The 14582-nt window shown below is 40.6% G+C and overlaps 1 protein-coding gene across 7 annotated transcripts in view; it reads right to left on the bottom strand.

Moving 5' to 3' along the window:
- Positions 1-10654: 10654 nt before the first annotated feature.
- The window catches only part of sei (seizure), a 1036232-nt gene continuing 1032304 nt past the window's right edge, over positions 10655-14582 (bottom strand). For all 7 annotated transcript variants that reach the window (XM_069310832.1, XM_069310834.1, XM_069310833.1 and 4 more), the window contains one exon: positions 10655-11025. In XM_069310832.1, the coding sequence (XP_069166933.1) occupies positions 10948-11025 (78 nt within the window). In that variant the 3' untranslated portion in view covers positions 10655-10947. The remainder of the gene's footprint in view (positions 11026-14582) is intronic.

The raw sequence follows: 14582 nt of genomic DNA, 5'->3' as shown, positions 1-14582 counted from the left end.
GCCGGAAACAGGGAGGAGGGGGGGGGGGTCGAATGAACCACTGAAGAGGAAGAACAAGGAGGCGCAGATGGAACCAAGGCCGAAGTGACCAACACCCCCAAGTCCGGTCCTATACACAAAGCGGGGCAGCCTCGGGGCATCTGGGGAAGCGACAACCCAAGCGCATTACAACAACCTAAACCTACCCTGCAACACGCGAGCTGCCTGCACCTGAAGTAAATCATCAGCAGACTGGGTGAATTGAGTCACGAACAAGCAACACAGCTCGCAGGACTCAGGGTCGAATGTGTCACCGACCCAACAGGCAGCATGATGGAGGCAAAAACAATCAGAGTCACTGTGAGACAAAGGGACAGAACAACCCTCAAACTCGCACAAAGTGAGAGGGGACGCAAGGGTCTCCTCCATCGGATCCGAGAGCCCCGCGGGGTTTTCCAGGGCCCCTAGACTGGGTTTGCTAAGGGTTATCCCAGGCAGGGCACTGCTAACCGGCACCCCAAATTACCAAGCAAACTGCTAAAGCTGAACCCAAGGGCCATGTCCACTCGTGAGGACGAAGCAGGGGGGTGCCACCACACAAATGACCCTAATATAAGGTTGAGGGAAACACAAGCAAAAACAAAAATAAAAGAAAAACCATGCAAGTGGACAACGTACCCAAAGGTAACAGAGCCGGCTGCTGTTATAGGTGAAAACTAGCTACGCAGTACCCTGTGCCCCACCAGTGCAATAACTACCACTAACCCCAAGGTAAACATGGGAGGAAAACCCCCAAACACTTGGGGCGGCCAAATGCCAAGCAGCGAAAGGCCAACAGAGGTAGACCCAAGGAGACTTGTGGAAGGCAACCCCAAGCCCCAAGGGCGGTACTTACAGGGCACTCAGGGAAGGTGACCCTAAGCACATGCAGCCCGAGTACCTGAGAATATTACTCCCAGCTCACATGACCACCGGAAGAGCAGCACTGAAAACAAGTCACAGCACTGAGACAAGACTGGAGCTGGAGCCACACGACCATGCACGATCCCATCAGCCAAGGAACTGGGGTGGGGATCGCCGGCTCAGGGGTCTCGGGCTCCCCCTTCCACCTCCCAGGGAGAGGGGAGCCGCGCAGACATGCGGCGCGGCTCGTGTGACATCATGCTTGTTTGCTCATTTTTCTTTTGGGGAGTTCTGTCCACTCGTTTGTCAATTTTCGTTATTAACCAGAATAGGGGTTTGTTTTGTGGCGCTTACCTTTCTGGGTGCCTGTCCCGGTCGATGGCAGATATAGAATGCTTCAAATCACATGTGCATTTCTATGGGCCATTGCTCCCCATGCCTCTGTGAGGGGGCCAGGTTCTGGCTCGTGGTCCCCGGTAGGCTAGAACTCCACCCACATCAACTGATGCAAAATAGTTAGGGTTATCCATATCAGCCATGGATAGCTCTGGGAAGCCATAAGGGCTCCCCCAGAAAAAAATATTTTTTCTTCTAAACCTGTTAATGTGTGTTCTCTGATCATGGGAAAATAATAAAAAATTCGTAAATGGCATATTTTGCCCGCTATAGGGCAGGGAAGTCTAGCAAAAAATAGGCGCCAACTCATCATGCGTCCCAGACGTTCTGCTCCGCCCCAGCTGTCAGGCAGGAGTGGCCACAAAAAGATAATTACCCAATTTTTTCAAAGTCTCCGATTGATTTTTCTTTGTTTTTTTGTTGTAATATTATTCAATAGTGTGTAGTGTGGCATATTTATATAATAAAATGTGTGAATCATCGCTGTACTCAGAATTATGGTGTGCATATTGTTGATTCAATTATTATGTTCATCAAACAGTGAACAAATACTTTGTCGGTTATTAAACTATATACACAGATTATATATAAGTATCTGCATATTTTGTTCACCATAATGAACCACTAAGTTTATATTATCAGTCAAAAAGCAACAAGGAGTGACCACAACACACCAGTGAGCCACTCCCTGCCATTCACTCCCTCAACACCTCACTTGCCCACATTCTCCTCCCACCATACTGTTTTTGCTTTTATTCACTATATACAGATGTTATATATAAGTATCTGTGTGTTTTGTTCACCACAACTGTACAACTAAGCTGATATAGTTAGTTCAGGCACTAAGAGACGTCGCTACACACACAGTCAGCTGGCGGCAGCCTCCCTCACACATTCAAGGTCAGACGCACTAAAATTTCTCCCCCAACAATACTGTTTGTTGTGTTATTACCCTATATACACACATTATATATAAGTATTTATATGTTTTGTTCCCCATAACTGTTCAACTAAGCCAGTATAGTGCCCAAAGAGCATAGTGGCCACCCCTACCCAGCATGATAAATCATGCAGATGTTGCCACCTCCCTCACCAAAATGGCTTCTCCCCCCACACTCCTTTTGCTGTTATTATACTATATATACACGTTATATATAAGTATCTCCATTTGTGTTCACCATAACGAACCACTAAGTTGGTATGCAGAGTGGCAGTGGCAGGAAGTGGCAGCCTGCCACTGGCTGTCACTCGCTCCCTCTGTCACCTCACCTTACTCGCCATCATTCTCCTCCCACCATACTGTTTTTTATTTTATTCACTACTGTATATACAGACGTTATATATAAGTATCTGCATGTTTTGTTCACCACTGCGAACAACTAAGCTGCTATAGTGAGTCCAGACAGTAAAAGTTAGTCACACAGAGTAAGCAGACAACGCTCCCTCCTTCCCCACCAAGATTACTCCTCCCACTATAGACCTAATTATCACAACAATCCTGCTATTATCAGAATCCTGGTCATTTTGATCAGTCTGGGGTCTTCTGTAATACTATCATTGCTAAATAATATTCTGAACATATATATTATGGCATTTTTAGGCGATGCTGTGGGTCAAGCTGAACAGCAGTGTTGTGAGCTCATGCTGTGTGCACCAACCTGGGTGGCTCACTCACTACTGAGGCCCCTCACACCCGGGAATGTGGCCCACGATTTTTTTTTTTAAATGGTGTCTGTTTACAAGTCGTGATGAAGATGAGGTGAACCCTGTGTATCCGCGGGCCGTTTAAATATTGCATAGTTCTCCATCACGTCATATGATGCGATGCGCAATTTATTGCAAGTTACTCAACCCTGCATATGACGTGTTGCACAGTTTAAGGGTTAAAGATTATAATTTCTGCAATCGACCAGGGAAGGCATCCAGAAAGGTAGGCATCTTGTATTAATCTGTTGCATGGATTAACCATTCAACTGTGCCACATAATAATATGACACCCCAGTAGTGTGCTGGAAAAAAATTATTTCCAAAATATTTTTTTCTCTTCTTATATTGTTAAAATGCAGTCCCTGATCATGGGGAAACTAAAATAAAATATTGTATGTGACATATTTTAGCCATGATGAAGCTGAGAAGGTGAGCAATTTATGGGTGCTGGGTGAGTGGGCACCTAGACATGCTTGCCCCTGCCACCTTATGGGATGGCAGTTGCCTCGAATATAATTTTTCATAATTATTTCAACACCTCTCATTCGTTTCTTCTCTGGTTTTTTGCTGTAGTATTATTAAAAAGTGTGTAATTTGTGTTATTTATATAGTTAAATGCATGAAACATTGCTATGCTAAAAAATATGGGATTCATATATGGTGACACGTATATTATAATTCATATACAAGATCAATCAAACCATTTTTTGCTGTTATTACACTATATACACATGTTATATAAAACTATCCACATTTTTGTACACCATAATGAACCATAAACATTGTGTGTTGAGAGTTTATATACACAGAACAAGAATCCAAGGTCAGCCTAGCTCCTGACAGTGAGTGTGGCAGGGGCTGCCCCAAATACATTTTTACATGATTACTTCAGTGTCTGTGAATGCTTTAACATCTAGTTTTTTGCAGTAATATTATTCAGAAGTTTATCATTTGTGGAATTTATATAGTTAAATGTGTGGAATATCACTATGCTAAAAAATATGGGGCTCACACACACACATTTATATTATATATTATATTATTATATATACAGTGGTACCTCGGAATGCGATTGTCCCTGTATGCGAGATTTTCGGAAGGCGAGGTGTATTTACTCCAAAAATTTGTCTCGGAAGGCGATGGTTACTTCGGGAGTCGAGTTTGAACGCGAGTTTGTTGATACGCGTACAGCCGACCTAGCGCGTGGTCGTTCGGCGATCGTCGCCCCTCTGCCCCGCTGCCCCTCAGTTCACCATTGTCTCGCGCGCAGTGACTACCCCCACATCAATTCTTGTCGTGAATTTTCAGTGTTTTGTTGGATTTTTGGTGATTTGTCTATACAATTTGTTATTATATATCTCACCATGAGTCCCAAGAAAGCCAGTGGTAAGGATAAAGGCCAGAAAGCTCATGTGAGGATGACAATAGAGCAGAAACAAGAGATCATTCGAAAGCATGAGAACGGTACACGTGTTGTTGATCTTTGTAGGCAGTACAACAAAGCGACATCAACAATATGCACTATACTTAAGAAGAAAGATAAGATTATGAGTGCTAATGTGGCAAAAGGAGTAAGAACATTAACGACACAAAGACCACAAATACTTGAAGAAGTGGAAAAGTTGTTATTAATTTGGATACACGACAAGGAGTTGAGGGGTGATAGTGTTTCGGAGGCCATTATTTCTGAGAAAGCCAGGGTGTTGCACGAAGACCTTCTAAAGAAGACCCCTGCAACGAGTGATGCAGAAAAGAAAGAGTTTAAGGCAAGCAGGGGCTGGTTTGAAAAATTTAGAAAGAGAAGTGGTATCCATAGTGTTACAAGGCATGGGGAGGCAGCCAGCTCAGACAAACCAGCCGCTGGACGATTTATTGACGAATTTAAAGAGTTTGCAGAGGCTGAGGGATACCTACCGCAACAAGTGTTTAATTGTGACGAAACAGGACTGTTTTGGAAAAGAATGCCTAAGAGGACATACATTACCAAGGAGGAAAAATCCTTGCCTGGACACAAGCCTATGAAAGATAGGTTTACGCTTGTGCTGTGTTCAAATGCGAGTGGCGATTTAAAAATTAAACCCTTGCTAGTGTATCATTCTGAAAATCCAAGGGTTTTCAAACAGTATAATGTGCAGAAAACCCGTTTGTCTGTGATGTGGAAGTCTAATAAAAAAGCATGGGTGACTAGGCTTATTTTTTCGGAGTGGGTGAATGAAGTGCTGTGCCCTGCCATAGAAAAATATCTGCAGGAGAAACAATTGCCACTCAGAGCCGTGCTTCTCCTTGACAATGCTCCTGCTCATCCTCCAGGCTTGGAAGATGATTTGATGCCTCAATGCAATAAATTCCTCACAGTTAAATTCCTTCCTCCTAACACCACTCCTCTAATTCAGCCTATGGACCAGAAAATCATAGCGAATTTTAAGAAACTGTATGAAAGGGCACTTTTCCGGAAATGTTTTGAAGTGACTGAAGCCACAAACCTCACCCTCAAAGAGTTCTGGAGAGAGCATTTTAACATTTTTAGTGCTTTAAAACTCGTTGACAAAGCCTGGCAAGAAGTGACTCAAAGAACCCTGATCTCTGGCTGGAGAAAATTGTGGCCTGAAGGTGTGAGAGAACTAGACTTTGAGGGGTTTGAGCCTATAAATGATGCGCCTATTGTTGAGGAAATTGTTAGTCTAGGCCAGAAAATGGGCTTGGAATTGGATGGTGATGATGTGGAGGAGTTGGTGGAAGAACACAACGAAGAACTGACCACCGAAGAACTCCTAGCCCTTCAACAGGAACAGGAAGCCAACACAGCAGCGAATGATTCTGCAGTGGAGGAGGAGGTGGTGGCAACAGCACCAGCGAATGTCCCTTCTGCAGTAATGAAGAAGGTGTGTCAGATGTGGGAAGAGATTCAAACAACTATTGAACACACTCACCCAGACAAAACTGTAGTAGGCCGTTGTCTTAATCTTTTCAATGACACTGTGATGCCTTACTACAGAGAGAGCTTGCGAAGAAGGGAAAAGCAAGCTTTCATGGACAAATATTTGGTGAAGAAATCGAGCAGTGAACCTCGACCAGGACCTAGTGGCACTCAGGTTAAACGTCCCAGGGAGAGCACACCAGAAAGGTCCTCACTGCCTGATGTGATTATGGAAGGGGACTCCCCTTCCAAACACTAACTCCTCTCCTACTCCCCCCTCCTCACCATCTTCCATACGCCTACAGCACTCGACAGTAAGGTAAGTAATAACTGGAACATACTTTTGTAGGTTTATTTAGATGAATTAGGTATAAAAATTTAGTTTGATGTGGGGTTTTTGGGGTAGTCAGGAACGGATTAATTCATTTCCCTTTATTTCTTATGGGGAAATTAACTTCGGAATGCGAGTTTTCGGAAGGCGAGGCGTCTCCAGGAACGGATTAAAATCCTATTCTGAGGTATGCCTCTCTGTGTGTGTGTGTGTGTGTGTGTGTGTGTGTGTGTGTGTGTGTGTGTGTGTGTGTGTGTGTGTGTGTGTGTGTGTGTGTGTGTGTGTGTGTGTGTGTGTGTGTGTGTGTGTGTGTGTGTGTGTGTGTGTGTGTGTGTGTGTGTGTGTGTGTGTGTGTGTGTGTGTGTGTGTGTGTGTGTGTGTGTGTGTGTGTGTGTGTGTGTGTGTGTGTGTGTGTGTGTGTGTGTGTGTGTGTGTGTGTGTGTGTGTGTGTGTGTGTGTGTGTGTGTGTGTGTGTGTGTGTGTGTGTGTGTGTGTGTGTGTGTGTGTGTGTGTGTGTGTGTGTGTGTGTGTGTGTGTGTGTGTGTGTGTGTGTGTGTGTGTGTGTGTGTGTGTGTGTGTGTGTGTGTGTGTGTGTGTGTGTGTGTGTGTGTGTGTGTGTGTGTGTGTGTGTGTGTGTGTGTGTGTGTGTGTGTGTGTGTGTGTGTGTGTATATATATATATATATATATATATATATATATATATATATATATATATAATATATAGACACGTATATTTTATTCTTAGATCAACCAAACGGTGTTCTTGCTGTTATTATGCTATATACATGTTATATATGATTATCAACATTTATATGCACCATAACAAAGTAATAAGCAGTTTTGGTAAGTTTGGTGATGAAATCAAAACTCAGCCTCATGATATGAGCAGACAACGCCAGCAGTTGCGTGATGCAAGACAATGCCTCCATTATTCTACACGTCTTGATATGACCAGCTACAAGACTGCTGTTATTACTACATTCCCGTCACAAAATCCCGAATATAAATTTATTTCCATGAGGTTATATTGTGAAGGAACATGAGTTCATTTCATGATACATTGAAGGTGTAAACAATGGCTGGGTGCTTTGTCTTTCTACCTCATGCTATGAATATCATAACTAGCATTGTATTCACTGATATCTGGACATTTTGCCTACTCTTTATCACAATCAGGATCATCTATGATAATATCAATGCAAAATAATTACAGTTACCTATTTTATTCATCATTATTAAGTGATGCTGTGGTCCCTAGCTGCACACTGGTGCTGTGAGCACCTGCTGCATGTGCCAGCCTTGGTCATTCTCTCAGTACTGAAGCTCTCACAGCTAGTACGGATGCTGACGATTTTTTTTTCAAGATGACTTCAGTTGACTAAAATCCTGAGGAACTGGATGTGAGCCCTGTGTACCCACACGAGTTTTGAGTCATTCCCTATACCTAAAAGCATCATGTGGCACTCTGTGCACTCCTAATCCAGTGCCTTAAGGTGGTATGCACAGTGCAGTGGTTAATACAAGACACAAAACCACACTATTAAAAGAATTCCCCCTAAAGAAAACAAACAACCAAAACTTTTTCAAACCAGAGTCCCTGCTGGATACCTCCATCGCCCCACCTTGTTGGGGAAAGGAGGGAGCCAGCCTGGGTCCCCTACTCAATACCTCCACCTCCCCACCTTGTTGAGAAAGGAAGGAGCCAGCTCAGGTCCCCCGAGCTGACACCAGTCAATTCTTCACTGATGTTCCTGCCTGGTGGTCATTGGGGCACTCTGACTTCAATTTCCTGTTTTGGTGGTGTTTTGCCTTTTTTAGGCTGTTCCTACATGAGAGTGTGTGTGTTTAGTGCACTGGCTTAGGCAAAATTTATAAATGACAGAAAGATGAGGGCAGTAATCAGAGGCAATGTGTCAGACTGGAGAAATGTTAAGAGTGGAGTACCCCAGGGTTCAGTTCTTGCACCAGTAATTTTCATCGTCTTCATAAACAATCTACTAGACGGAATACAGAATTATATGAACATGTTTGCTGATGATGCTAAACTACTAGGGAAGATAAGAGACCTAGATGATTGTCATACCATTCAAATTGATTTAGATAAAATAAGTGCTTGGAGTGCCATATGGCAAATGGAATGCATTGTGAATAAATGGCATGTTATGGAATGTGGAATCAGAGAAAATAGACCACACACAACTTACAAATTGTGTGGAAAGGAATTGAGGAACTTTAACAAAGAAAGAGATCTAGGGGTGGTTTTGGATAGTAGACTGTCCCCAGAGGAACACACAAAGAACATTGTGCGAGGAGCATATGCATCACTTTCCAACTTCAGAATCGCTTTTAATTACATGGCTGGTGAAAAATTAAAGAAACTATTTGTGACTTTTGTGAGACCAAAATTAGAATATGCAGCAGTTGTATGGTGCCCATATCTCAAGAAGCTCATCAATAAACTAGAAAAGATGCAAAGGCATGTTTCAAAATGGCTTCCAGAACCAAAAAGACAAGAGCTACGAAGAGAGGCTAGAGGGGTTAAATATACCAAAGCTAGAAGATAGAAGAAAAAGAGGTGATATGATCACCATTTACAAAATAATAACAGCAAACAACCAAATTGATAAAGAGGAATTCCTGAAATCAGCAACTTCAAGAACAAGAGGTCAAAGATTCAAGCTCAAGAAACAAAGGTGCAAAAAAAAATTAGAACATGTTCTTTTGCAAACAGAGTGGTAGATAGTTGGAACAAGTTAAGTGAGAAGGTGGTGGAGGCCAAAACCATCAGTAGTTTCAAAGTGTTACATGACAAAGAGTGCTGGGAAGATGAGACACTACGAGCATAGTTCTCATCTTGTAACTACAATTTGGTAATTACACAAGTGGCATATGCAAGCTTTTAAAATAAGTTGCTTTACAATGACTATTAATATAAATTTTGTCTTTTACCAATAAGCGAGTATAACATCATTCCAATATTTTACTGAAGAAAAATCACAAACTATCATAAACGAGTGCTGGCATCTTCATCTTAAATTGTAAAGCTATTCACAACTGCTTTAGGCTTTATCTTCAGTAAACTCTTAGATATAATGAGTTATCAACTTATTGCTACCAATCATTTTTATCTGTTAATCAATTGTTAATTAAATCAAATCAGTTTTACTTAGTAAAAAAAAAAGACATCAAACATGTTACATCGGGCAGTAGACAAGTTTAGGAAAATATCAATCAGAAAGAGTTGACATCACAAATCATACAATATGAATATCAACTCTTACTTATCAACAGCAGAGTGAGTCGGACACTGTACATGGATGTCAATTGTTACCGAGATCCTATAAATTTGTATGTAATCTTCATGCCTATAAATTGCAAGTACTTAAATATTGTATATTGTAAGAAAATGTTATATAACCTTATCCTGTAGTAAACATTATTCACCAAGTTCCGAAACACATATGTAAGAGATTAGAGAGACTCCTGAGTTCTTGTATATGATGACCTAAATGTTTAGTTAGTGACTGTAACAAAAATTTGGTGTCAAGTTGTATGTGTGAGTTGTTAATGAAATTCACTTACCCTTTTTCATCTTAAGCGATAATGTTTGCAGACAATAACTAAACTTTTGAGCCGTAGTCTTAACAAGTAACTATATCTCAGAGGCTGGATCTAAGAATTCCCTTTTCATTTCTCATTATCAACTTTTTTTACTACTGATGAAAATCATATTTATATATTAGTAAAAATTAAAAGTATATTAAGGCCAATATCATAAAAAATTCTTAAGAACCTAAATATTGTACCAGAACCAATGTTTTGAACCATCCAAAACAGTGTTTATTGTGTTCATTCAGTGCATTCCTTATTTTTTGTTCATAACTATTAATGTACTGACAATGCATGATAAGGGATTTCTTGAACACAGCCAGAATATATGTTCTCCACTTCCAAAATTAGAGGCATCACAGAAAACCTTAATCTTAAAAATTAATTACCATCATTCCCTGGACGTTGCAGTGATACCGAATCGAAAACAAATAACGATCGGTTACTAGAATGTGCACCATTTTCTATTACTGTATAAATATGCGCACCAAAACATTTTGTTTTCATCCATTTGAAGATGAGATTTTCCATCCAAATCTCAATGGATGCACAATATTTTAGGCATTATGAATGTTTAGGAATACCTTTTAACTGCATTGTAGGGCATTAAACTTAACATTATATCAAATAGTATCAGTAATGCTTTAGATCACTGTTAATGCAGCAGCATTTAGAAAAGAGAATTCTCTACATTGTAAAGAAACTTCTCAGTTTTCTATTCCTAAAATTTCCTTATCACTTTGACATTCCAAAAATTTTCATGAGCATATCATGGGCTATATAAAATGTTATGAAGTTCAGTATAATAAGGCTGTTTTAAATTCATATTTATTGAACTTGATAATTCTTGAGTTATATTTCAAGAAAATATTTATGGCAGTTACATTTACTTACATTAGTCCGTATCATTTCCTAACAAATATTTTCATATCTCACCCTCATATATCCTGAGTGGCTAATAACATTTTCAGATAAGTTTTGTTTTCACTCAGACATTGATTGGCTTATAAAAGATTCATTCGTTGCAGATTCTAGTGGACTTAGGATGCCAAGCAATAAATGCTGGATTCCAACCTGAGAGGGCTCTACATCCTCATGGGGTTTCAGACATCTGACTCAGTCTTCAAGGCATCTGCCATGCTTACTCGACTAGTGCCAGGACTTGCTTCCCGGGAGCGCTCCTGCAAAAAAAAAAAAAAAAAAAAGACAAAAGTTTCTAATAGGTTATGTTATTGATTTCACTATTATTTTAAAATAAGAAAACATGAAGGGAAATTTCTTTTATATATAAGGCAGATTCCAAAATATTGATAATTATTATAGTATACAGTGCAGTGCCAAAAATCCAAAATGGTTGGGACCAAATGAAATTCTGATTTTCGACTTACAGATTTTAGATACCTGTTACCAACATGCTAACCTGTAATATTATGAAACTTTACAGTGCAATTTTACTTACTTAATATTTTTTATGCTATTAATATGATTTAAGAGTAACAGTACTGTAATTAAGAAGGTGGAGAGGGGAGTCCCGAGTAAGTGTTGTGTGCGCTGAATATTTACATTTATTTATTTATTTATATATATACAAGAAGGTACATTGGAGGTTAACAGAGAACATAGAATTTAAGTTGAATTTACATTCTCGTAAAGCCACTAGCACGCATAACGTTTCGGGCAAGTCCTTTAAACTAACAAATAATTTTTAGATAATTAACAGTAAAATTGACAAATGTTTACAGGTATTTTACAGCTTTACTTTACTGGTACAGATGATTTTAAGTAGAAAAATTACAGTAAATTGAAAAAAAAATGTTTACAGGTACATTGCAAGAAATTTTGACACAAAAGCAGATTAGAATAATACACAATAACAACACTACACAATAATGAACAAGGATTACTAGGTATATATTAGGAAAACATCTCAGGGTTATACATTGGTTCACTGAAGCACAATATGAGGATCATTACAAGGAATAATGCAGTAGAATATGCACTCAGTACAAGGACATGATATAAGATGATCTAAGGTTACAATGGTAAAGTAATAAGACTTAGGTACAAATATTGGAGGAATGGGTAGCACTAAAAACAGTGCAAAGATAAAGCTCTAGGTACAAGGCTATGAAGATGAAATTAGGTACTTTTTTATTTTATTTTTGAATAAGGCAAAATTGGACAGCTTTTCAATTCATTAGGGAGTGAGTTCCATAGACTAGGTCTCTCTATTTGCAAAGCGTGTTTACACAGATTCAGTTTGACTCTGGGGATATCAAAGATATATTTATGTCTGGTTTGGTGATTATGTGTTCTATTACATCTGTCAAGGAAGAGTTTGCTAATATGCTACTAATATGCATATTATTATAATGCTTATAATACTAATATGTTTGCTAATATGGCATTAGCAAGAGTACTGTTTTTTATCTTCTTATCTTCTTAAGGTTAAACCTATCATTTTTACTATTTCTCTCGAAGTAAAAGCGATAAGGCAGTAGAAAATAGAAAGGTATTTAGGAAAGCAAAAGTGGAGTGTTGATAATGCAGTGTGGCTGTGGTACAAACAGAAGCATGAAGTGACGAAGAAGCCAGTGGCAGGCTGGCTGCTCATAGAAAAGGCATGTGAGTTTCACCAAGTAATGAAAATTCCTGAGAAGTGTGTATACAGTGATGGATGGCTCAGAAGCTTTAATATCCACTATGGCATTAGGTTCATTAGGGTACATGGTAAAAGACAGTCTGCTGACGCTACTAGTGCTGACATAAATATGCGTCAATGATGCTGACTGGTACTGGAAAATTTAGGTAAATTTGTGCAGAAACAAAATTGATCTCAAGAACAAATTTATAATGCTGACGAGACAGGTTTGTGCTGGCGTATGTTACCCACATACACTATGGCTCATAGTGGTGAAGATGATTTTTCAGGATCATCTTCAGAAGCTGAACAAAAACTGAACAGAGAATTTTTTAGTTGTGTTGTGCACATGCAGCTAGCACACACAAATTGAAATTACAGGTATTTGTGATTGGAATTAGTAAGTAAGTAATTATCAAAAGAAGGCACCAAACCGGGAAGGCTATGTAGCACCATCAAATGCGCAGATTAACCAGAGGGCGCTAAATATCCCCAAGGATGCCAATACGAGAACAAAAACGCATAAGGCGAACGATATCAAAAGTATCCGAGTCACCAAGAATTCTATTGAGGGACAGGTGACCGCGAGGGGCGGTCAGAAAGCAAGACATACGCTCGTCCTGGAAATCAGGACATTCAAGAAGGACATGCACGACCGTAAGAGGGACAATGCAACTAGGACAATAAGGAGCTGGGCGGCGCTCCATCAAGTGACCATGGGTTAAGCGAGTATGGCCAATACGCAACCTCGCCAGAGCTGTTTCTCATCGCCGGTTACGGTGGTAGGAGGATGGCCACGAGGAAACAACATTTAAGAGTACTGTACGTAGTTTGTTACCAGTAACAGACGACCAAGAAGCCTGCCAACGGGTAAGGACGGAGGAATGGATAACCGGGTAAAAGTCGGAATATGGAATACCTTTACGAGAGACGGGACAAGAGCGAACAGCTTCCTTGGCGGCAGCATCCGCACGCTCATTTAAAGACACACCAATATGGCTGGGAACCCAACAAAACTCAACCGACTTAAATTTACTGTGAACAAGAAACAGCCAATGCTGGATCTCGACAACAACTGCATGAACCAGATTAAAGGACCCGAGAGCCATGAGGGCACTACGAGAGTCAACAACAACTACACAGGAAGACTGACAACGAGAAAGCAGGAGACGAAGAGCATAGAGAACAGCATAAAGCTCTGCTGTAAAGATGCTAGTCTCCGGAGGTAAGCGACACATATAAGTGCGATCAGGAAAAACAACAGAGTAGCCAACACTGTCCGCAGACTTAGACCCATCGGTGAAGACAGAAATGGAGTAAGAAGAAAAGTGCTCAAGGAAAAAGCGTTTTAGAACCGTAGGAGGGGTAAAAGCTTTAGTGATACGGGTCAAGGAAGTACAAAACCGCGGAAGAGGGACTCTCCACGGGGGCAAAGAAGGAACAACACGAGGAGAAACATTAGAAATATGAACGGAAAGAGAATCCTGTAGGCGAGATAACCGGACAGAAAGAGGGAGGTGGTGAAGAGGAACAGGAACCGCAGGAGGGGTAAAAGTTAAAGCACAACAGAGGCAAGAGGAAGGATGTTGTAAGGACCGCGCAAGATGGTGAAGACAGTAGCGATCACGGCGGTCTTGGAGAGACAGGAAGCATTGTTTGTCGAACCGGGTGAGTAATCCGGTGATCCGGCCTGAAAAGTGTAATTACCTAAGTGTAGTTACAGGATGAGAGCTACGCTCGTGGTGTCCCATCTTCCCAGCACTCTTTGTCATATAACGCTTTGAAACTACTGACGGTCTTGGCCTCCACCACCTTCTCACTTAACTTGTTCCAACCGTCTACCACTCTATTTGCGAAGGTGAATTTCCTTATATGTCTTCGGCATCTGTGTTTAGCTAGTTTAAATCTATGACCTCTTGTTCTTGAAGTGCCAGGTCTCAGGAAATCTTCCCTGTCGATTTTATCAATTCCTGTTACTATTTTGTATGTAGTGATCATATCACCTCTTTTTCTTCTGTCTTCTAATTTTCGCATGTTTAATGCTTCTAACCTCTCCTCGTAGCTCTTACCCTTCAGTTCTGGGAGCCACTTAGTAGC

The sequence above is a fragment of the Procambarus clarkii genome, chromosome 68 (assembly GCF_040958095.1).
Source record: "Procambarus clarkii isolate CNS0578487 chromosome 68, FALCON_Pclarkii_2.0, whole genome shotgun sequence".
Taxonomy (NCBI): domain Eukaryota; kingdom Metazoa; phylum Arthropoda; class Malacostraca; order Decapoda; family Cambaridae; genus Procambarus; species Procambarus clarkii.
Note: the sequence above shows the minus strand (reverse complement) of the source record. Positions and strands in the feature narration are given on the sequence as shown.